The sequence below is a fragment of the Lissotriton helveticus genome, chromosome 7, assembly GCF_964261635.1.
Source record: "Lissotriton helveticus chromosome 7, aLisHel1.1, whole genome shotgun sequence".
In the NCBI taxonomy this organism is placed as follows: domain Eukaryota; kingdom Metazoa; phylum Chordata; class Amphibia; order Caudata; family Salamandridae; genus Lissotriton; species Lissotriton helveticus.
Window position 1 is genome coordinate 742,056,237 of NC_136068.1, and position 23,034 is coordinate 742,079,270.

Here is a 23,034-nt window from a genome sequence, read left to right on the forward strand (position 1 = left end):
ATGTGTAGGTGATATAATTATACCAATAGGATATTTTTGACAAATTAATAGTGTGTCTATAGTATTAATTTAAGTATTGTGTGTTTATTTAGATGTGAACACATATAAAACGTTAATTAATTATGCAAACAGATGCATATAAAAAGTCGATATAGCTGATAATCCGATATTGAAGTGCACGATATTTTTGATGTCGATATTATAGTTAATGTCATTATTTTTTGTAGATAGCGATATTTTTGTTTTCCGATGTTAATGTAGTCGATATAAAAGTAAACGATGTTTTTGTATATCGATATTAAAAAATCGATATTTGTGTATATATCTAGTTAAGTATAGGAACCCGATATTTTTGATTTCGATATTTTTGCTCCGATATTTTTGTACGTCGATATTGTGAATCTCGATATTTTGTCAGACATTCGATTGAGATAACTATATAGTCACTTATTTTTGTGTTTCTTTTTCTTAGTCTGGCTAAAACTTCTTTTCTCTTTTTCAAATTTACACACAAAGGGACGGGGTGAGTTGCTCTGGGAGGCGCATATGGACTACGTCTGTCCATGTAAATGGGGGGGGTCTCCTGGGAGGGGATGGTTGGGAAGAGGGGGGGAGTTTGGGGGGGGAGCACAGGGGCATAAAACAAAACATATCCTCGTTCACCTTAAAGTCCATTTAATCGGCCGCGGCTAGGTCACTATTGGTCTGGTGCTGGATCCTTCTGTGTTTTAACCTTGCCAGGGATCTTGGGCTTAAACCCCAATGAAAATAATCCAGTTCCTGTCCTGGAATGTTAATGGCTTGCACATGAAGTCCAGAAGTCCAGAAGGGCAAACATTTTGCAATACCTAAAAGACTATCCCGCGCAGGTCATCAATCTCCAGGAAGCTCATCTCCTTAAGGAAGAGGTCACCGAGATACTCAAAAATCAAAAATGGGTGGACTTTTTCATCTGCTCAAATCAGACTGTCAATATAAGGGGCGCCGCTATACTGTTTAAAAAACAAGCTAATGCCTGTGTCTAAAACTTTCTGGCTGACCCATGTGGTAGGTGGGTAATTCTTAAAACATTTGTTTGCATCTCCTAGACTACCCAGACCCGGTTATTATGGCTGGGGACCTCAATATTGTCCTGAATCCTAAACTGGACAAGTCGGCAAGTAGCAGAGCTAGGGTTCCTTCTAGGTCCCGGATGTACCTGCAGTCTATGATGGCACAAACCGGCCTCTGCAATATCTGGAGAGAAAGATCGGGCCATCAGTTAGGACTGTCATACTGCAATGGTAAATATGGCCATAAGTCGAGAATTTACTATATTCTGGTCAGCCAATGTCTGAGGGGCAAGGTCAAGGACATCGGATACCTGACTCCTCAACTGTCTGATCATTCAGGGGTATCGATGGACTTGGATCTGGTGCAGGCTCAGTATCCCAGAGTATGGACTTTCGATCGAACTTTACTTCTTGAGCCGGATGAGATGACCTACTTAGCCCCTAACACTGACTGGTTTCTGCAGATCAATCTAGGCTCGGCCACGACTGTGGTGTTTTGGGACTCCCTAAAGGCTTTTCTAAGGGGCCACATCACGAGTAGGGTGAGTTATAGGAATAGACAATACAGAGGGGAGGTGGCACTTAAAGAGGCGGATATGAAGGCAGTAGAGTTGGACCTGAATAATGGGGTCGGTTCGGAGGGTCAGCAAGGAATCTGGCCAAACTTAGTAAGTTAAGGGAGTAGTTGGACACCATTCTCCAAACTAGGGTCATGAGTAGATGGGAGGCAAGCAAGCTTGCCCATTTCGAGTACGGGGAAGGGGCAGGTAAGCTTTTGGCATGGAAGGCTAAGTCCGACAGGAAGCATAACCAGATTAAACAAATTGATGGCGCTGATGGGATAATTGGTCTGTCCTCGGATTGAGAGATAGGAGGCGCTTTCTTTGATTTCTTCCAGGATCTGTACCAAGAAGACTGCGTTGTGGATAAGATGGAGTCTATGGAGCGGTTGGGTGGGGCCACGCTCATCCCCTGAGCTCTATGCAGCAGGAAGATCTAGAGCAGGATTTCTCACAGGAAGAGGTGAAAAAGGCTATTCTTGCCGGCAAAAGAGGGAAAGCTGCAGGGCCCGATGGGTTGCCAATAGATCTCTTTAAATCTCTGGACGAGGCAATAGTTCCGGCTCTGACACTACTATTTAATGACATCTTATCTGATGGCGTTACTCTTCCGGGTTCTTGGGGTGAAGCCACAATTATCCTGATTTTGAAAACTGGTAAGAATCCAGCAAGTTGTGGGTCTTATAGCCCCATCTCGCTGTTGAACGCAGATTATAAAATATTTGCAAGGATCCTGGTGGCCAGGCTGGGCTCTGTGGCTGGCGACATGCTTCATTCTCATCAGAAGGGGTTTGTTAAAGGTAGGAACTTATCCGACCTTTCATTGGTGCAATAGAAATCGCCTCCATTCATTCACTTCCTCTCGTTGCCATGACACTCAATGCCACTAAGGCTTTCAACAGGGTCAATTGGGTTTACCGGTCGGCAGTCATGGATACATTTAATTTGGCCAGGAAGTTCTGTTGAGCGATACAGTTGATCTATCAAGATTAGTCAGCCAGACTTCTGATTAATGGCATCATGACCAGACCTTTTAAGATCACCAGGGGGATCAGGCAGGGCTGCCCTCTTTCTCCTCTTCTCTTCGACCTGTACATCGGGCCTTTTGCTCAGCAGCTGCGAGAGGAGCCAAGTATTTTGCCATTTAAGCATGGGGCTTGGGAGAGGAAGGTGGCCCTGTACGCAGATGATATTTTCATTCTCTTGGCGGACCTTGCTCCGACCTTCCCTGCTGTGATCAGGTTGGCACAGGACTTCGGGCAGGTATCTGGTTATGAGGTCAATGCTGAAAAAACTGAGGTTATGACCTGGAATCTCCTGGGGTGCCAGCATCAGACCAAGCGTAGTATGCGGTATCTGGGGGTCAGAATAGTTCAGGACATTGACAAGATTGCAGGGGTTAATCTCGAGGGTGTCTCAAGGGAGTGCCAGAAACTGATGAAATCCTCAGCCCATCTCCCTTCAACCATTCTTGGGAGGATCAATTTGGTTAAGATGGTAGTGCTCCCTAAGATAACCTTCCTTTTCAATTCTATCCCCCTGCATTTTGACAAACTGGCTATTGACAAGCTCCAGCAGGCCATCAACTCTTTTGTCTGGGCATATAGGTCCACTAGAATTGCCTGAAATAAGTTGAGGTGTAGGAGGGAGATGGGTGGACATGCCTTACCGGACTTGCAAAATAATGCATGGGCTTTCCAGCTATTTCATTCCAGGATGCTGTTAAAAACTTCAGCGAGCACAGGGGTGGGGGCCATATTCTCTGCAATGCTAAAGGGTGCTAGCCTATCAGAGCAGGGCTTTCTATTTAAATTTGGAGAACCGAAATTCTTCAAAAAGGTCAAGCTTAAAGTTCTCCAGGCAATGGCTAGAACGTGGGCCAGTCTTATGAATTACTTATCTAGTTTGCCCCTCTCTGGGACTCTCCAGGCGCACCAGAGTGCTTGAGGGATAGGCTGGCATTACCTCCTAGAGCTGCTGGTTTGAAGGTGTGAGGGGACTTGGCTCACCAGGGCACGCTTATTTCATGGGCATCACTTTGTGAAAGGGTTGAAGTGGGTCTTTCTAGGTTTAAATACATTTAGCTGCAGAGCTGGGCCCAAACCCTGAAAACCCCCATAGGTAGAGGCAACATCGTGGAACATCAGTTAGTAGCAAAACCGGCTGGGAGGAAGGAGGTTTCCTTCTGGTACTGGACCAATAAGGAGGCTGTTGATGGAGAATTTAAATTGGCTGAAGAATTGTGGGTGGATCCCTTACCAAATAAACAGTGGGAAAATTTGTGGCCGACTCCGTTTAAGACTTTGTTTGCCATTGTAAAACCAGCCTGGTTTAAGAGGAACCACCTGTTCACTGTACATAGGGCCTACTTATCTCTGTTGAGGCTGACTAAAATGTCTAGGGGGCCTCCAGTCAGCTGTAGAAAATGCGGTTTGGTGAGTGCCTCAGATGTACATATCTTTAAGGACTGCCCAGCTATAGCAGATTTTTGGGAAGGTGTAGGAAATTCCATGGCGGATATTTTAGGCCTCCCAATACAAATAAATTTGACCTTGATAATTTTTGGTTTATCTAATGAAATTACAGGTTCTGCCAGATCTTTCCTATTTTATGCTATACTGTTAGCTAGGAGGCACATATGTAAAAGATGGGTAGATCCCACACCCCCCTTGCATTCTGACTGGCTGTCCTCATTGTTTGAGACATCCAAGATGGATTTGTCTAGAACTCTGGGCAGGAAAAAGACAGCATTCTGGGACTTTTTGCTAAAGTGGTCTGTGGCTTAGTCAGGTGTGACCGTTAGGCGTTCCCTTATCTTATTATAATCTTATTTAATTTAACCATGGAGTTAATCAATAATTTAATCACCTCTAAAATAATTTGTGGATCCTATTATTATGGCTCCTTGGTACTCTTCTGACTATGTTGGGCATTTCCAGTTCCTCCGATAGGCCATCAATAATAGTCGCCAGGTTCACCTGGGCCAACTGGAAGAGTGACCGCTCCCCACTTTACTCGGGGGTGAGTGACATACGAGCCTGTCATGGTACCTGTAGGCAGAGCGCTTCCCTGGGTCCCAAGTCAACAGCCTAGGTCTCTTCTAACATCGGGCTCTGGTAAGGATGGCTTGTTTGTTCAGTGGCGAATGAGGAAAGAAAAAAAAAAGAAGGAGGTCTTGTATGAAATGGATTGCACCCTTTGGAATCCGCAGCTACAAGGAACAGCATCAAAATGTTTTGGGATATGGTGAACCGGATCAGGCAAAGAGAGGCTCGGGTAAATCCCTTTTTGCCTTGCAGTGTTTCTGGTTACAAATGAGTTAAGCATTTTAGCAGCATATTTTATATCACAGAAGATAAGAGCTTGGGGAATCAATCTCCTTTGGGAAAAATTGCGCAACTCTCCCCTCCCTTTTTTGTTAGTTTACAGGAAGTGACAAAAGCTTTAAGGCAAAGTCTCCGTGGCAAAGCACAACAGCCGGATGGGGTACCCAAGGACCGTATTAATTGTAACATTGATCTATGGGGCCTCATGATCACCAATGTTTTAATAACTCCTAGTGTAATAAGATCCAATGCTCTTTGGTGGTTTCCATTATAGTTTCTATTTTTTTAAAAGGGATCGGAAATCACCCAAATGTTATCGCTCAACCTCTCTTTTAGGTAGCACTGTTAAGATTGTAGGAAGGGTGATTTTCAATCGTTTGAGAAGCTGGGCAAATCAAAATAACCTTCTGTGTTCCCACCAATATGGTTTCTGTTTGGGGCTGGGTATGGTGGAGCGGTGCCTGAATTTCCACCCGATTGTGGGCAACTGTACCATTGCTATGCATTGCCAACTGTACTTCACTTTATGGACCTATCCAGAGCATTTAATTGTGTCAACAGAACCAGGTTATGGCTGATGCCATTGAACTTGGGTTTGAGCTTGCATTGGTGAACTTTCTGTTTACTCTACATTAGAACTTAACACCCAAAGTGAAATATGGTTCTGCAGGTGAAATGTCAGATACCTTCCCCCTTACCAAAGGGGTGTGGCAAGGCTGCATTTTGGCTCCTTTCTGTTTATTCGTTAGATAAACAATTGGAGTGCATATCTCAATCAATCAATCAATCAATCATAGCATTTGTATAGCGCGCTACTCACCCGGAGGGGTCTCAAGGCGCTTGGGGAGGGGGGGTCTGCTACTGCTCGAAGAGCCAGGTCTTGAGTTGCTTCCTGAAGGAAAGGTGGTCCTGGGTCAGTCGGAGGTGGGTGGGGAGGGAGTTCCAAGTCTTGGCTGCCAGGTAGGAGAAGGATCTTCCTCCGGTGGTGGCTCTGCGGATGCGTGGGACGGCGGCGAGGGCGAGGCTGGTGGAGCGTAGCTGGCGGGTGGGAGTGTAGAAGGTCAGGCGGTTGTTGAGGTACCTGGGGCCCAGGTCGTGGAGAGCCTTGTGCGCGTGGGTGAGGAGTCTGAACATGATCCTCTTACTGACGGGAAGCCAGTGCAGGTCTCTCAGGTGTCCGGAGATGTGGCTGTGTCGGGGGATGTCCAGGATGAGTCGTACGGAGGCATTCTGGATTCGTTGGAGCCTTTTCTGAAGTTTGGCTGTGGTTCTGGCGTAGAGGGTGTTCCCGTAGTCCAGACGGCTGGTGACGAGTGCCTGGGTGACCGTCTTCCTGGTTTCGGTGGGGATCCACAGGAAGATCTTTCTAAGCGTACGCAGGGTGTTGAAACATGACGAGACGGCGTTGACTTGTCTGGTCATCTGGCCAACGTTACTACTGATGTTCCGAGAATAGCTAATCTGTTTGTTCCTGCGTTACTGTATGCATATAATGCAGTTCTCTTGACCCAGACCACAAAGCTTTGTGCTATCTAGTCGAGTCATTTGTGTCTTTTATGAGTAGGGTTGATTTAATCACTTATTATGGGAAGTTCCATATTATTAAAGCTGTGCAACTCCTTTAGTGACTCGTAAGCTACGAGTCACAATCCCCTTTCTGACATTGTCTTAATCGTGCAAAAAAGGGAGCGGAGTGCACCAGGAGTGTATGCACGCTGAAAGTGAAAAATATGAAGTGTTTAAATTAATGAGAAGAAACCGGGTGTGTTGCAGACTCTTTGAAAAATGGAAGTTCCATATTATGGCATGTTGTCCAGGTAAGAAAGGGGGTCCCCTCTTTACAAATTAGTAGTCCATTTGTGCATAGTGTGAGTAGTTTTTCTTACCCTGGAGTCATTTTTGATTTGTCAGGTTCCTAGCAGCCGCAAGTCTCCCTTGCGTGTCTGAAACTGAGCAACAAGTCGACTGATGCTCTTTTATATCACAATATCTCACTCAGACTATAGGTAAGGGCACCCTCTCAACGAACCTAAAAATATATAATGTGCAGTGTGTTCCTGCGGCTTTGTATGGTTGAGGGGTCCGGGGTTATCACAATCTTTTCCCTCTACAGTTAGAGGAAAATTGTATTTGCAGGCGACTTCTTCATCTCCCTCCTACAAGCTCCTAATTTATTATCCTAAACTTACAATTTATTTCAGTCAAAGTTAAGCTGCTCCACATTTACCTAGGGTTAATGTTTGAACTAATGTTGAGGCCAGCCTAAATAGGAATGTCATTCTAGATTGTCTCACATTAGACGGGGGCCTTTCTATACCTTGGTTGAGATATGTCTCTGATCTTTTTGTGAACTAGGTTTGTCTGACAATTTTTACTAAAGTCTACTTAAGTCTGATAAAATTATGGTTAAGTCTAAATTTTAAAATTTCTATTAGTCTAATAGATTGTGTTCAGAGTCCAATAAAAGGTCAGTTAAGGATATCATGCTTTGTATATACGCCTGAGGTGCTGGTGATTTATTTATCCTTTATCCTCTGACAATGGGAGGGATTTATGTTTTTTTCTAAAGAACTAATAAAGATGAATTGAACTAAATTGATAGGCAGTATATATATCTTAGCTACCATAAAGCTCTTTCTGTTTCAGATGTATTCCAATCTATGTAAATGTCAGAATGTGGCTGGCTCAATTTTGTGCCCCATTATTGCAGTTTTATGATTTATATATTTTGAAAATGTAACTAATAATTACTATTGTAACAATGTTAGCTATATGTAATCTGGAAGTGTATTATGTCACTGCCTCACACGGGTTAAAAACTTATGTAGATTCACATATCTGTTGCTTGCCTCTGTCTTAAAGACACTCCTTTTACTTTAATGAAGGGCACTAATGGCCTCACAATGAGGACGCCCGGCTGTGCAATGGCTGTCCTCGTGTTTCGGAATGGTGTCCCACATTTTATATTGCCACCAGTGAAGATTGCTTGGCACCAAGGTGTCCTCACAACAACTGACAGCTCTTGGCTTCTAAATGGCATCTTGACGTAAGGATCAATTACATAGACATGAAGGCTGCATACACCTCACTGTATGTAGGCACCGATACAGTGTCACTGTATCAAAGTACAGCACAGCATTACCTTTTTTCTGGTTGATCATTAGTCACTGTTAGTCTATTTGCCCTGTTTATGGGGCCAGCTGATCCTCATGCTCAACAAACCCCCTCACCTGGGCAAGAGCTGCTTCTGGGAGTGATGGCTGTACACAAAAGTTTCACCAGCAAGCCATCAGAGGGGTTGTATACATGGATCAAGGCTAGCTTTGTTTTTGTTTTTTTGGCTCTGCTCATAAGGAAGAATATGATCAATGTGAGTGTAGTATTTACGACGTATAAATAAGATAACGCAGAGCGCCAAAACTTTTAGTATTGTCCTGAGCACCTACAGCATAACTAGTCCAGTGATGAAAATAGAAAATTGTCTCACCACTAACAAATATTCTGAAGTCCTTGGGCAACTCTATGCACACTTTTATCTGTCCGCTCTGGATATGCGGTGATCCCTGGAACTCATCATCTCCATAAATATGACTCAGGGCCAGCATCTCATCTTCCTGGGCATCCTTGTCTTCTGACGCCATTATCCTGCACGTGATGAATGGTGTGTACATCATTAAATTATGCACAACATTTGGTATATATAATCACTATATCAACTTTAGATAATGTATTGACAATTATACACTTGACAAGTGATAACTTTTCTCCACAGAAACTCCTGTTTCCTACTCATCATTAGGCTTGTCCTAGATCACGAAACAGCAGTTTAATTTTTCAAGAAGTCAGACCAATCACTGCACATATGTGATCCACCAGTCAGAGACATTCTTTAGTTTCAATATGTAAATATAAGAAAATCTAGTTCTCTGTCTTTGCTATCGATTAATGTGATCAGGAACCCTTGACCGAGAGATCTTGCTCTGCTAAAGCAACTTAGCCTTCACAAAAACACAGAATATATTTAAAAAAACACAGAGGTGAGAATGAAGAGGTAGAGGAACATTTGCCTCTGGCTTTTAGGGATAATTTAATGCATGTGATAACCTTCCTCTTTATTAGTATCGTTAAAATTAAAAGAATTTGTTAAAACAGTTTTGTTCTTTTCCCTTATTTTTCCAATCCCACAAGGGAGCAAATGCTGTCCTCTCACAGCTACATATAAACAGTGCATGATTGCTGTAGACAGTATTAAGCGAGGAGCATTCTGCCGCTCAAAGCATCCCAACCGGCCCACTCGAGGCATGTCTCATCTATTGAAGGCTGTGGTACATCAATAAGAAGACAATTCAGAGAAACTTTTCAAAACCATGTGCCTCCACCTTGAGGCATAACATTTCCATGCAGCTAGTCTTGGTACAATAAATGCACAAAAGGTATCAGATGTTCAAATCCTTGAGCTTCGTGCCACAGGAGGCATTCTTCAAATGCATCTATTGAAAGAGACAATTCAGGGAGACCTAGAATGTGACAAAACTAGGGGGGTCATTAGGATGGCGGGCGGACTATGCCCGCCCGCATCCTCGTGGTAATCGGGACCACCTGCCATGAGGGCGGGGGTCCTGTGGGGAGTATTAGGATGTTCCCGCCACAGTGGCGGGCACATCCTGTATTTTTAGCATTGTGGCGGGCGGTGCTCTCTGCACCGCCCGCCACAATGCCAAAAAAGCATTTCAGCATTTTCATAATCAAAGCAGCAGGCACCGCTCGGTGAACTGCAGACGCCCATCCAAATATGGCTGGTGGTGTCTGATAGACACCGCCACCATATGAACCCTTTTCCGCCCCGGCCGCAAGGCGACCGGGGCGGAAAAGTGGCGGGAGTTGTTTCCCTCCGCTGCGGTCCCCCCGTCATTGTAATTTGGCGGGGGGGAAAGGGTGGCGGGCGGGCATTTATGTCGAGCGGATCGCCACCGTCACCATGGCGGTGGCAATCCACCCGACATGGTAATGGACCCCTAGGTATCAAGAAAACCCTGTAGGAGAGCTAGTACTGAGTGAGAAGCAGGGGTTCTCGAAAGAGGGGCAAGATGTAATGCTGCAGATGGAGAGAGGGGTGGAGATCCGGACTGCGGTTGAACAGTCAGAGAATGATTGGCTGAGGTTATTTTTTTTCTGTTGAAGGCTGATGTTTCCAGGAGCAGTTTATCGGTGCTACGGAGTGAGTGAGATCCCTTTCGATCTCCTGGCCAGGTAGTGAAGAAAGGAGCGGAAGGGAGGAGTTTGTGAACTACAGTTGGCAAGAAAAGAGATCAATGTACCGTCAATCGGAAGCCATCCTAGAAAAGTGAATTCCGAGTGATATGGTCAAGCTGCCCAAAACTAATTAGGCTGTTACATGAAATGCTTCTTCGAGAAGGCAAGGTGGATATGGGCAATTCCTGCCAAAATTGAGTTAGCATAATTGAGTCTGTAGAGGACTAGAGTTCTAACAGGGGTGAAGGGTACTTACTATTCCATAAATGTTCCTTAGCTGGTGCTGAGTGTTTCTGGCCATGCTGTTAATGTTTTTATGAAGATTGATACAGGTGACAAGAATGAAACTAAAGAATTTTGAGCTATCACTGATGGCTTATAGTCTGTTGGTAGCATCAAACTAGTTTTGGACAGGAGGGAACGAGCGAGGAGGGTCACATGAGAAGAAATCCAGTCTTGCAAGAATTATGTTTTCAGTGCTGAGGAGCCTACACTAAGGGAGTGACACTGTCTCAAGAGGAAATCTTCTCCTATCATTAGTAATCATGAGCCAATGAATGAGTCTTTCATAAGGTCACCATGCAGTTAGAAATACAGATCTTTATGTCAAAAAGTCAGCCAACGTTTGTGGTGTGGGTCCTCAACAACTCAGGTGGATGAGGGATCAGGAGGGTAGCAGATCTTACTATTTCAAAAGGCTCTCCCATCACCATTGTCTCTTCGTTTTGCCTTTTTTCCCTTAATTCTTAATGCTTTTCATTCTGATGACTTACTTCTAATTTGGATTTTAATCTAATGCAGTTATTTTGTATATCTTTTATGATCATGTGATCGAAATAAAGATTTGAAATTTGAAAAAAGGCTCTTAGGACAGTTTTAGGCAAAATCTATTTGGTGTTACATGGCAGAAAATGTAAATTTGAGGTAAGTTTCTTATAGATTTTCCATGCAAAAACACGTTTTTCTAGAATGGCTGTCAACAGGGTTGGCACTTTATGTTGTGTGTTGTATTATTTTCTTCATTGAGCTCTCTGAAATAACAGTGTGCTGATTTTCTGTTCTTCAGTATTTTTTCTCTGAAGGGGCGAACAAAGTTATGGTTTCAGACATTATATCATTACAAGTAGCAGTGAGGTTGTACACCTCTTGATCAATAAAAAGAGAGGGAGAATAGAAGAGGTGCATTTGGCAACATTGGTAAGATTTAGGCTTTTTGCATCACAACCAGTTGGTCTTCCCTAAGGGCTACCCATTGGTTGAGGATTTGAAAGACATGGAGCATGGAATTTGGCAACTGGAATGTGGTCATCCACTGACGGTATTTTGTTAGGGAATAGTGAGAGATGGGGCAAACCTTTAATGTGCTTGGGATTTAAGTAACATTGAATATGCTCATTTTATAAAATGAAAGAGAATATAGAGGTAGAAGGATCATTTGGATTTTCACACTACAGATGGAAATAAACCACAAATATATTGTTCTTGGAGTGAGGGCGAGGAGTGGAGATATATTTTATTAATTGTTCAATGGATTTGATCGCTATGTATGTGAAATACTGCTGATTCAGGTGGAAAATAAAACCATAGCCTTGAGTTTCACAACCAAGCCAGAGGAGATCAGGATTAAGGGAAATAAACACGTCAGCAGTATCATCTGATGTTTATCTGCATTTGTAAAGTAAGCAAAACAGAGAAGTAGTTACCGTATTAGTGGGAAAAGTAGGGAAATTATGTTTGTGGATAATGGAAGGCGTATGCCCTAGAATACAGGGGTCAGCAGTATTAGGGGGAATTGTGTGGTAATTATCTAGCAGATCGGCTGGGTACTCTCGAGGAGGAGGGAATGGGTCAGCTGGGACTGGGGGGTTTGTTGCTACTTTACTGCTTAAAGAAAACAGAGATGATTTGATGTTGCTCCTTTTTTTGTTCAGTCTCAGACGTAATGGGAAATAAGTGATGCAGCTCATCAGTGTGAGCAACTTAGAGAAACAAGCTTGGTTTTTTTTGGCACAAGATACATTGGCTGAAAAAAGTGCCATAGAAGACACTACACCTCGTTTTTAGGGACCATAAAGTCCTGAGAAGGCACCAGATTATAGTATAGGCACAAGCAAAACATAATGGCTGCCTAATGGCATTCATCAAAAACATGCAATTAGACAGTTTTTTCTTGCGAGCTTTTTCTTGGACATGTAAGTCCATCAGTATCTTCATGAAAGTGCTGTATCTTAAAAACTATCACCAATTTCTCTCACGACAGCGTGGGGAGGTCACCTTCAGTTGACACGTGCCACCATTTTCTCAAACCAATCATCTGGCAGGTGTTAATATGCGCAGTCCCATAAGAAGCTCTGTCTGTAGACCTTGCACTGCGTTTCATAGATAAAGGTGAAGAGGAGTTGGCCTAACGGCTAGGGTGGCCGACTTTGAATCTGGGGAACCAGGTTCGAGTCTTAGCAATGACGCTGAACATACTGTGATTCTGGGTAAATCACTTAATCTCCCCGTGCCTAACAAAAATGAATGTGTCCTCCTGTAGCGCTATTGGTGCTATGTAAAGCGCTTTGATACCTGATACTTTCAGGTCAAGTTTGCGCTATATAAAACTCTGTAAAAAAATAAATAAATTCTGGGAACTGGTAAATATAGTTTACAATGATGTTAAAACACTGGATGCCATTATAAAGCTGACATTATAACGACTGCGTTACTACATCGCATACATTACACAGAAAGTCGTTACAACGACTTGCTGAATGGGCAGAAGGTGTTGGATTTTAAATCCAACACCCTTCCGTTTCACAGATTGGAGTTGGAATAGGAAATTACACTATTCCAGAATCCAGGACCCCCACACAGCAAGTCGATGTAATGATTTGCGTTGTAATGGTATGTGGCGTAACAACGTGGTCGTTGTAATGGCATGCGTTAGAAACACAACCATCAGAAAGCAGATGGACATTAGACACACCTATCCTTCCTGTTTTTGTGGCTGTCTAGAGGGAATGCACAACGTGAGGCTGTCACATACCCCAGGCGTATATTGGAGACAGGCTACAGGCTCAGAGCAGTAAGAGCAGAGCAATGTCCACTTTCTAAAAGTGACATTTCGAAATTAATAATGTTCAATACAACTTTACCAGTAAAGAGGATTTATCATTACCATTCCAAAGACCTAAAACATGACAAAGCCACCCCATTCTAATCAGGAATTACAACTTAAAAGTCTATTAAGGAATTCCCAATGTTAGCATATGAGGGGAGTAGGCCTCACTATAGTGAACAATGAATCTGGGTGTTTGTCACTACCAGGACATGCAAAACTTAAAGGTCCTACCTTTTACCTACACAGCACCCTGCCCTATGGACTACTTATGGCCTACCATAGGGGTGACTTATGTGTAATAAAAGTGGAGTTTCAGGCTTGGCAAAGGGTTTTGAATGCCAAGTCGAAGTCGCAGTAAACTTCACACATCAGGCCCTGCAGTGGCAGGCCTATGACCGATTTAAAAGTCTACTTGTATGGATGGCACAATAAGTGCTGGAGGCGCATTGGTAGCATTGTATTACAGGCCCTAGTTATATGGTATACCACTTTACAAGGGACTTATATTTAAATGAAATATGCCAGTTGTGTATAGACCAGTCTTACCATGTTTAGGGGAAAATAATAGGCGCTTTAACACTGGTTAGCAGTGGTAAAGTGCTCAGAGTCCTAGGACCAAGAAAAAGAATCAGCAAAAAGTGGAGGTAATCAGGCAAAAAGGTTTGGGGGAAGAGCAACCTAAGGATGGCAAGTCTAACAGGTAGCAATGCATATAGTCCTTAAAAGAAGTGGCATCAAGCTGACGTCCAGTAAGTGTGCAAGTTGAGTGTAAGGGCAAAGCACACATTTGTCCATACATTTTCACACAAGTGAGCGAGGCACTGCTATAAAAGATTAACAGAGCCAGTACAAAGGTCATAAGCAAATGGTATGTGAACAACAGTCTGCCATTAAGGGAGTGGCATGGACTTTGATTTAGCAAAATACCAAAGGTAGGAAAAGTGACAATGGACATCTTGTGACTCATACCCCAGTGATATCACGTTTGACCTGTTATCAAGTTTGATTTGTAAAACAAAAGTGGGGGTTGCCCAAAGTTTTCTCTCAAAGTCCACTGCATATACTGTTAAATGGTGTGGTCACCAAACACCATGGCTGCTTTTACTTGATTCTGATTCCTGCCTTTCTTCAGCCACCCTAAACTTCCTGTCTCTTTGTCTTACTTTTGAAGGTTCTTTCTTATTCATGGTTATTTTCCTGTCTCACTTTTCCATATTTCCCTTCTTAATTCTTTATCTCTTGTCTGCCTTTCTCTCTCCAACTCTTGGTCAAAATCGGAGCATGAAAAAATAAGCCCCGTTCTCATAAATGAGTGCTGATACACACCAGTTGTAACAGCAAATAAACATTTAGCACTACTGCTGTCCCACCATTAACCTCTGAGCTGCCCCCTATTTACAGGTGAGGTACTAGGAGAAGAGCAAATTGTGAAAACTACTGAATGTTTACAGGGCCATGAGAGTTCTGTTTACTTTCTTTCCCCACCTCTACATTCAAAAGCTTGAGTTCAAAGACAATGCCAGAGCAGTCTCTACCACTGGCTACCTCAGGTGAGGTCCATGGGTAGCTTGGGGCTATATTTAAAGTTTTCTTTACTTGCTGGAAGATGTGGTAACATTGTTTGCAAAATAATATTTCCTTTTCAATAAAAATATTAAACACTGGAAGTGTCAGACTTTACCTGATGCATAACCTAATTCAGTCCTTTGGCTAATTAGGAGATTGCCACTAATCAGTAAGGTTTCCTGAATTAAATCAAGAGCTTTAGATGTCCTTTGCTCTAAAGTAGTATAATTATCTTATGTAATTGGAACTATTTTACTACATATCATATGGCTTCTGTTAAAATAGCTGATTAAAACAGATGCTCTGAAAAATTCTTGGACAATCTAGCAATAAAAAATAGACAGGCCCTTTCCATCGGAAAACATTATGTTGTTGAGATCAGGGTTGCTTCTTTAAATTAAATTAGGTATAAATCAATAAAAAACAAATTAAATGAGGATTGGCAAAGCCAGTAGGTCTCACTTTGGCCAACTGGTGAAATGGTTATTTTTTTTGTTTTATTGCAAGCATATGCCACAAAAAGAAAAAGAAAAACAATAAAATATGTTGTCACCTAAATGTGGCCACCTTATGCTTGCAGAAAAATGTTACATTTAAAAACATTCAACAATACAGCTGTTGGGGGCGTGGCTTGAGCGCCGCACAAGATGGCGGCTTGACTGCGGAGCTCCGGACATCGAACGCCGATACCAGCGGCTTTCTCATCTTTTACTGCACCTTTCTAGACGCCGACTTCATTTTCCTGCGTCGGAGCATGAGGTGAGCAGACTGACACCGCCTGCGTCCCTCTACTCCGTTTAAATGCATTTTCTCCGTGACTGACGCGGCGCGCTTTCCAGCGGCCGCCATTTTCTTTCAACTTTGCCGCGTCTCCGGTCTCTGTCAGCGGAGAACCTGCGCCACGGTGCGGTGCTTTCCTGGTGAACCGTAATTAATGCAGCAAAGATGATATACGCAATGTTGATGCTCCTTATTAGCTGATTCCTCCTGTTGGCGTTTTTTCAGCTTTGGTGCCCCTGTTTCCTCACGCTTTCTTCACGCTAAATGCTGTTTTCCAGCTGAGTTCATCATTTGGGCGCCGCTCTTCAATGAAATTCACTGAACAGGATACCATTTGTTTCTGGCTACCCTCAACAATGTCTATCTGTTCCTCCACATGATGCAGACGGTTTCCCTTCTCATGTTCACCATATGCAGTGTAATTCCAGTTTTGCGTGCACCTTTATTTTATTGATGTCTTTTGTGTGACGCGTTTTTCTTTCATCTGCGTACCACAGTCCTGACATCATTGTGTTGAGCTCTACCTTCCACAACACTGCTATTTTGCCATTTTGAGGGGTGCCTTCTTCACACAACTTATATCTTCGGAGTCTACAGGAACATTATTATTTATCTCACATACCATATATGGGGAAACTGCGCACTCTCAAGTTCACGGCTTCCAAAACCAAACTGCCTCTTTCCTCTGACTCTGACTCGACGACGCAGGCCATGGAGGACACCATTCCTTCTAAAGCGGATATCACTCGTGGGGCAATTCCTAAGGCTACTGTCACTAGTAAACTTCCACAACCTGGCTCCACGAAACGTCACAAGAAAGATCCTCCATCTCCAGGTTCTGAGTTATCATCCGCATCCATGGATCTGATTCTTGAAGAACTCCGAGCACTTAAACCCTTCATGGCTGAAACTACTAAAACACTGCAATTTCTTCATGATAAATGGTCCACTCTCGAATCCAGAGTCCTGTTAGTGGAACAATCAACGGAGGCTCTACAATCTTCCTGTTCTAGAATTTCTACATTGGAGAAGGATGTCTCTCTCTTAAGACGACAGACAGAAGAGTTGGAAAATAGAAATCGTCGCAATAACCTACGCCTTTATAATCTTCCAGAGCTCACAGAAGGGTCCAATCCAACCTCCTTCTTCCAAACCTTTTTACCAAAAATTTTAGATCTTCCATCTTCTGTCACATTTAACATTCAACGTGCTCATAGACTGGGTCCGAGAGTTTCCTCCAAACCCCGCGGAGTCATCATGCTCTTCCTACAATATACCGATTTACTTCAGGTACTTTCGGCAGCCAAAGCAAAGAAACAGATTATATGGGAAGGTCACCGTCTGTATCTATCTCAAGATGTAGCCAAAGTGACAGCTGACCGCAGGAAACAATTTCTTGATCTACGACCACGATTGCGAGACCTTGGTGCCAGATTCGGACTCCTTCATCCTTGCCTCTTCAAGGTTACGTATAAAGAAAAGACAACGACTTTTGAAGATCCACGAGTCCTTGAAGAATTCCTCCGTCACCATGAAACCATCAACATGGACACTGCAAGACCAGTTTAATAATTTATGTGTTTTCCTGATTGACTAAATATTTATCCTTTTGTTTCCCTACTGTGCCTAGTATCGACTTCCCTTATCCTATTGTTTACACATATCTCTTGTTTACTTCGTTCTAATGTTGCGTAGTTCCTACATTTGGCGTTCTTATGTACTTCTAACTTCTCTTCTCTATTTTTGTCTCATCACAGATTCTCTCCTTCTGTTCCCCATCCCGGTGTAGTTTCTGCTCCCTTCAATTGATCCTAAGCTGGTTCCTCCGGTGTTCGATGACGTGAGTTTCTGTTGTTGATGTCGTCCTCTTCTGGCGTCGTCACCCCCCAGTTCTCATTTGTATTTGTTGTTATGTCTCTTCTCTTGCCTTGTTCTCTTATCTTCTTTTATACTCTTTTCTTTCTCTCTTATTTTTCTTACTCTCACCTTTTCTCTCTATCTCTCTCATACATCTGTTCTTGCAATCTTACTACTTCTCTCAACATTTCTCAACTACCTTTCTATTCCACTTTCTCTTTTCTCTTATATCATTCTCATGCTAATGTACATTCCGAGTAGTCACCTGGAATGTTAAGGGGTTAAACAACCCCATTAAACGTCAACGAGTTTTAACGCATTTAACCAGACTTAAGGCAGATGTAGCCCTCCTTCAAGAATCCCACCTTACAGATTCAGAGGCTACTAAACTTAAACGATGTTGGGTGGGTCATGTTCTCTATTCACCTGCTGTAGGTAAGAAAAATGGTACAGTTATACTCTGTCATAAAAAGTTAAATGTTTCAATTGTATCTCAAGAGTGCGACGATGATGGTCGTTGGGTAATTGTTAATCTTCTTATAGATAAAATACCTCTAGTTATTTTCAATGTTTATGCCCCAACTGGTGTTGACAAACTGTTCTGGCCTGCTATTTCCAACAAACTTGTTACCCTCAATGACCAATACGTTATTCTTGGCGGTGACTGTAACCAAGTTTATGACCCCTTTATTGATAGAAATTCAAAAGTTAAATTTGTTCCTTCCAAGATGCACACCCAGTTTATCTCCTCTATACAGAATAATGCATTAGTTGACATTTGGAGGCTTTGTCACCCTGACCTCAGAGAATACTCTTTTTACTCCCCTACACATCACTCCCAATCACGTATTGATTACCTTTTTCTTAGCAAACCATTGGCTCAACTTGCCATTCATTCAGATATAGGCTCCATTCTAATTTCAGACCATGCTCCCGTTTTTTGTAGACATTGATCTTATTCCCTACTCCCCTCATTCAGGCCGTTGGAGATTTAATAATTCTTTACTCCTTGATTCTAAGTTTTGCACCCAATTTAAGCAATTTTCTACTGAATTTTTTACACATAACCATCTTCCTGACTCCCCCTTTGTTATGATTTGGGACTCGTTTAAGGCAGCTGCACGAGGTTTTATCATTAATTTTGTTTCCCAAAAGAAAAAACAATCAATCTCTAAGTCAACTCAACTCTTGGATAATATTAAGAAATTGGAATATGCGTACTATAACTCAAATTCTGAATCTTCTTTACGTGAATTAATCGCAGCCAAATTTGACTTCAATAAATTCACTACCAACGCCGCCTCTAACTCTCTTCTCAAATGCAATTCCCGCTACTACGGCGGACAAAACAAGATGGGCAAGCTCCTGGCCAATTACCTTAAGATACGTAAAGAACGTACAAAAATTGAATCCTTGCAAAACCCAAATGGAGTATCTTTCTTTAAAGATAAAGACATACTTGCTCAATTTGTTTCCTTTTACCAAAATCTCTACACTCCCGAATCTATTCCCGACCCTCAAGATCTTCTTTCATATTTTCAAAACATCCCTCCTCCAGAAGCTTCCCATCTTGACTTTCACTCATTAGACTTGGACATTAGCCAATCGGAAATTTCTCATGCAATTTCTATTCTTCGTCGAGGTAAAGCCCCTGGACCCGATGGTTTTACCATTGAATTCTATAATCACTTCTCCTCCCTTCTTCTCCCAAAATTGCATTCCCTATTCCAATCTTTTGCGGCCTCCGGATCCTCTCAAGGAACTTTCCAAGAAGCATTGATTTGCTTAATACCTAAACCAGATAAAGATCATACCCTTTGTAAGAACTATCGTCCCATATCACTAGTAAACACTGATTATAAAATTTTCGCCAAAATTATAGCTCTCCGACTAGATCCCTTATTACCAGAACTTATAGGTCCTGAACAATCCGGTTTCGTTAAGGGTCGCCTATCATCAGATAATTCTCGTGTCTTCTTTAATATTTTGAGTAAAGCTCCTTCCCTTTCCTCCCCCCTTGCTGCTATTTCCCTTGACGCTGAAAAAGCATTCGACAGAATTGGTTGGGACTTTATGTTCCAAGCTCTCCAATGGTTTGGCTTCCCCCCTAAATTCATATCTCTAATATCTCTACTATACTCTAGTCCCCATGCTTCAATCTTTGCAAATGGTATGATTTCCGATTACTTTCCTCTCCAAAGAGGAGTTCGTCAAGGATGCCCATTATCTCCTCTATTGTTTATTATAGCCTTAGAACCCTTTTTAACTAAGATTAGACTTGATGACACGATTACTGGTTTCCAATATGGTCCTCACCAACAAGCTAAATTATCTGTATACGCTGATGACATTTTATTTTATTGCTCAAATCCTCAAACAACTCTCCCTTCCTTCCTTCGTCAAGTTTCTTCTTTCTCTACCGTCTCAGGATATCGTCTTAACGTAGATAAATGTGAAATCTTACCTTTAAACCCATTATGCCAAAAACATCTCTTTGACTCTTCTGGTTTTTCCTGGCAGCCCATAAAGATTAAATACTTAGGTATCTGGTTTGCCCCCCGTATTCCAGACACTCTTAAATTTAATTTCGAATCTCTCTCTAACAAAATCAATACATCAATAACTCGTTGGAATCCTCTATTCCTTTCTTGGTGGGGTCGACTAGATTCCATCAAAATGATGCTAGCACCCCTAGTCCTCTATTCTGTTTCCATGATTCCCATCCGTATTCCAGATCATTACTTCAAATCGATAGACTCCCTTCTATTAAAATTTCTATGGAAAGGCAAAAAATCTCGGATTGCACTCTCTTCCCTGAAAAAAGACAAATCCCTTGGTGGTGTCAAGTTCCCCCACTTTAAGTCATATCATAACGCATTTTCTTTAAAACAATCTATGAGATGGCTCTCTTCAGATCTTCCTCGCATTCCTCCCCTATGGCTCACATTAGAATCTTCTCTTCTTCATCCTTACGATTTTCGAGAAGTCCTCTCCTTTACCTCTAAGGTGTCATCCATATGTTCCCCCATCATTTCTCACTCTTGTTCTCTTCTTCGTCCATACTTAGTATCCACCTACCCATCTGCTTCCTCAACCCACGCTCAACCTATCTGGCATAATAAATTCCTCAAAATTCGCAACCGTTCCTTATATTGGAAATCCTGGCATTCCCTTGGTCTAAAGTGGATCTCACAACTTCTCTCAGATAATCAGCCTCTTTCTTTCCAGGACCTTCAAACTCAATTCTCATTACCTGCCTCATCCCGTAAACAATATTTATCGATACTTCCATCCCTTACTCAATATCTTTCTTCACTCCCAACCTCTAACTCTATCCCTACCACACATCTTTTGATTTCTAATGCTATTGATCAATCTCTTTCTGCGTCATTTATTTATAAATCTCTACAATCCTCTGCTGATCGTTCAAAATCTAAGGTTGAGTTGGCTTGGGAAGAAGATTTATCTCACACATGGTCCATTATTTTATGGGACAAAATCTGGTCCAAGATTCACAGTACATCCAGAGCTGCAAATACCACACAAACCTTATTCTTTATCTATAATCGTATATTATTCACTCCATTACTCCTGTCCTCCTTTTCCCCAGACACTCCATCTACTTGTTGGTCCTGCACATCCCTTTCAGCTGATTTGAAACACATGCTATTTGAATGTCCCCCTATATTACGTTTCTGGCACTTAGTTTGGTCCCAGCTACAAAAATTTTTCAAATTTACGGTTTCATTCTCCATTTCACACATTTTCTTAGGTTCCCTATCTCCCACCCTTGTTGAATCCAGCTCCAACCACAAATTACTTGACCTATGCATAGCCATTGCTTTCCACCATATCACATCACACTGGAAACAAGCTAATGAGGTTTCTTTTACTGCATGGTGGAATGCAGTTTGCTTTAATCACCGACTTGACACTAATTTTGTCTCTCCTATCTCCTTAGCAATCAAACGTGATCTCTTATGGCTTCCCCTCACTGACTACCTATCTGCAGTTGCTAAACCTCCTTCACCACTTCCAATACGTACGGTTGAAGTTTGTAAACCTCCATGAATGCATTACTTTAATTTATTCGATTACCATATTATCATTTACAGCTCATGTTTTATCATATTTTTAATCTGTTTTCATATTTTAAGATATCTCCTCATCCTCCTATGTTCCTCATACTCATTACCCATTGTTTCATATTTTATGCTTCAGTTTCCTAAATGTAATTCGCTAATATGTAAGATTGATCTCATTTTCTCATAACTCTTGATTGTTTCTTCATTTTCTGTCTTTGCTTCTTTATATTTCAATAAACTTCAAACTTAAAACAATACAGCTGTTGTACTAGTGATGATTTTAAACAAGTTTCAGTTCTGCCATTAGTTTTATTACTATTGCTTATGAAGGAGACAAGAATAACTTGCCATCTAACCCAGTATTCAAATTGCAGGCAACTACAATATATATATATATATATATTTTTTTTTTTTTTTTTTTACTGTATTTTATTGGTTTCAAGCAAAGAAAAAAACATCATACTGAGTGAGTTGACAGTGCCATACAAATTCCCATGACGGGTATATATCAGAGGCAGCTACAAACAAACAGTATAAAGTATTCGTAATCCTGACCAGTTCTGAGTTCTTGGTCTGCCTTTATGTGCATTGGCAGACGAGTTTGTAAGGCATGAAGAGTGAGTGGTGCTGCAGATCTGCTGGCCAAGAACAATTCTTCATTATAGATTGTCACTTCTGGGCTGTACTTAGAGGCATGAAAATAAGGTATGTTTCACACCTCCTGGCATGGCAGCTGTGAGACATCACATTGAGCAGCTGAGGCTCTGCTCCCATCATATGCTTTAATTCATGGTCACAATTACGGCTCCCATAACTCACTGAAATGCTTCAGGCTAAATTGCTCAGTGCACTTCGGCTCAGTACGCAGCTTTCTCAAATGTCGTTTTGTAATATGAGAGACTCGACCGGTTTGTTTTATTTTTAGTACGTTTCCAATAGTAGAGTAAGTTAAAGAAGGACACGTACCTGGATGAGGAGGGTCCGCAGAGCGTGCTGTTCTCTTGCTTTCCGCTCTATAAGGAAAGCTCCTACTCCGAGCTGAGTGCGGTTCACAAATTGCCTGCGAGCTGATGTAAACTGAGAGCAACTCTTCCGGGTGACGTAATCTAGACGCAGCGTCAGAACACATTATGGCAGCAATACACAAGACTGATAAAAGAACAGTCTTCAGTGAATCATTGTACCTGCATCCGAGCAGAACAACATGACAAGACAAAGTCTGTGAACGGGGAATCCAATCCCCCTCTTAAAGCGACAGCACCTCGGCATTGGATGATTCAGTCAGTAATGCAGATAAACGACAAAAGCTTAGAGTGACTAGATTTTGAAAACCGAAAATCAGGATTCCACAAACACATACGTAGGAGTACAGTTTGGCATCGATTTCATGGCACAGAATGACTCAAATGACAGCGCTTACCACCATGAGAAACAAAGACATGACGAACT

At 42.1% G+C, this 23,034-nt stretch overlaps 1 protein-coding gene across 3 annotated transcripts in view; it reads right to left on the bottom strand.

Annotated features, from left to right (window-relative positions):
• The window catches only part of LOC144769076 (E3 ubiquitin-protein ligase RNF14-like), a 506,892-nt gene extending 484,182 nt beyond the window's left edge, over positions 1-22,710 (bottom strand). Inside the window, exons 1-2 of one of the 3 annotated variants that reach the window (XR_013598662.1) lie at positions 22,552-22,670; positions 8,426-8,583 (exon numbers count right to left, since the gene is read on the bottom strand). Coding sequence is in view for 2 of the 3 variants with exons in the window: in XM_078653077.1 (XP_078509203.1) it covers positions 8,426-8,579 (154 nt within the window). In the remaining variant the exon portion in view is untranslated. Of the gene's footprint in view, positions 1-8,425; positions 8,584-22,551 lie in introns of all 3 variants that reach the window. The other 2 variants (XM_078653077.1, XM_078653076.1) reach the window with 2 other exon arrangements.
• Positions 22,711-23,034: the final 324 nt, after the last annotated feature.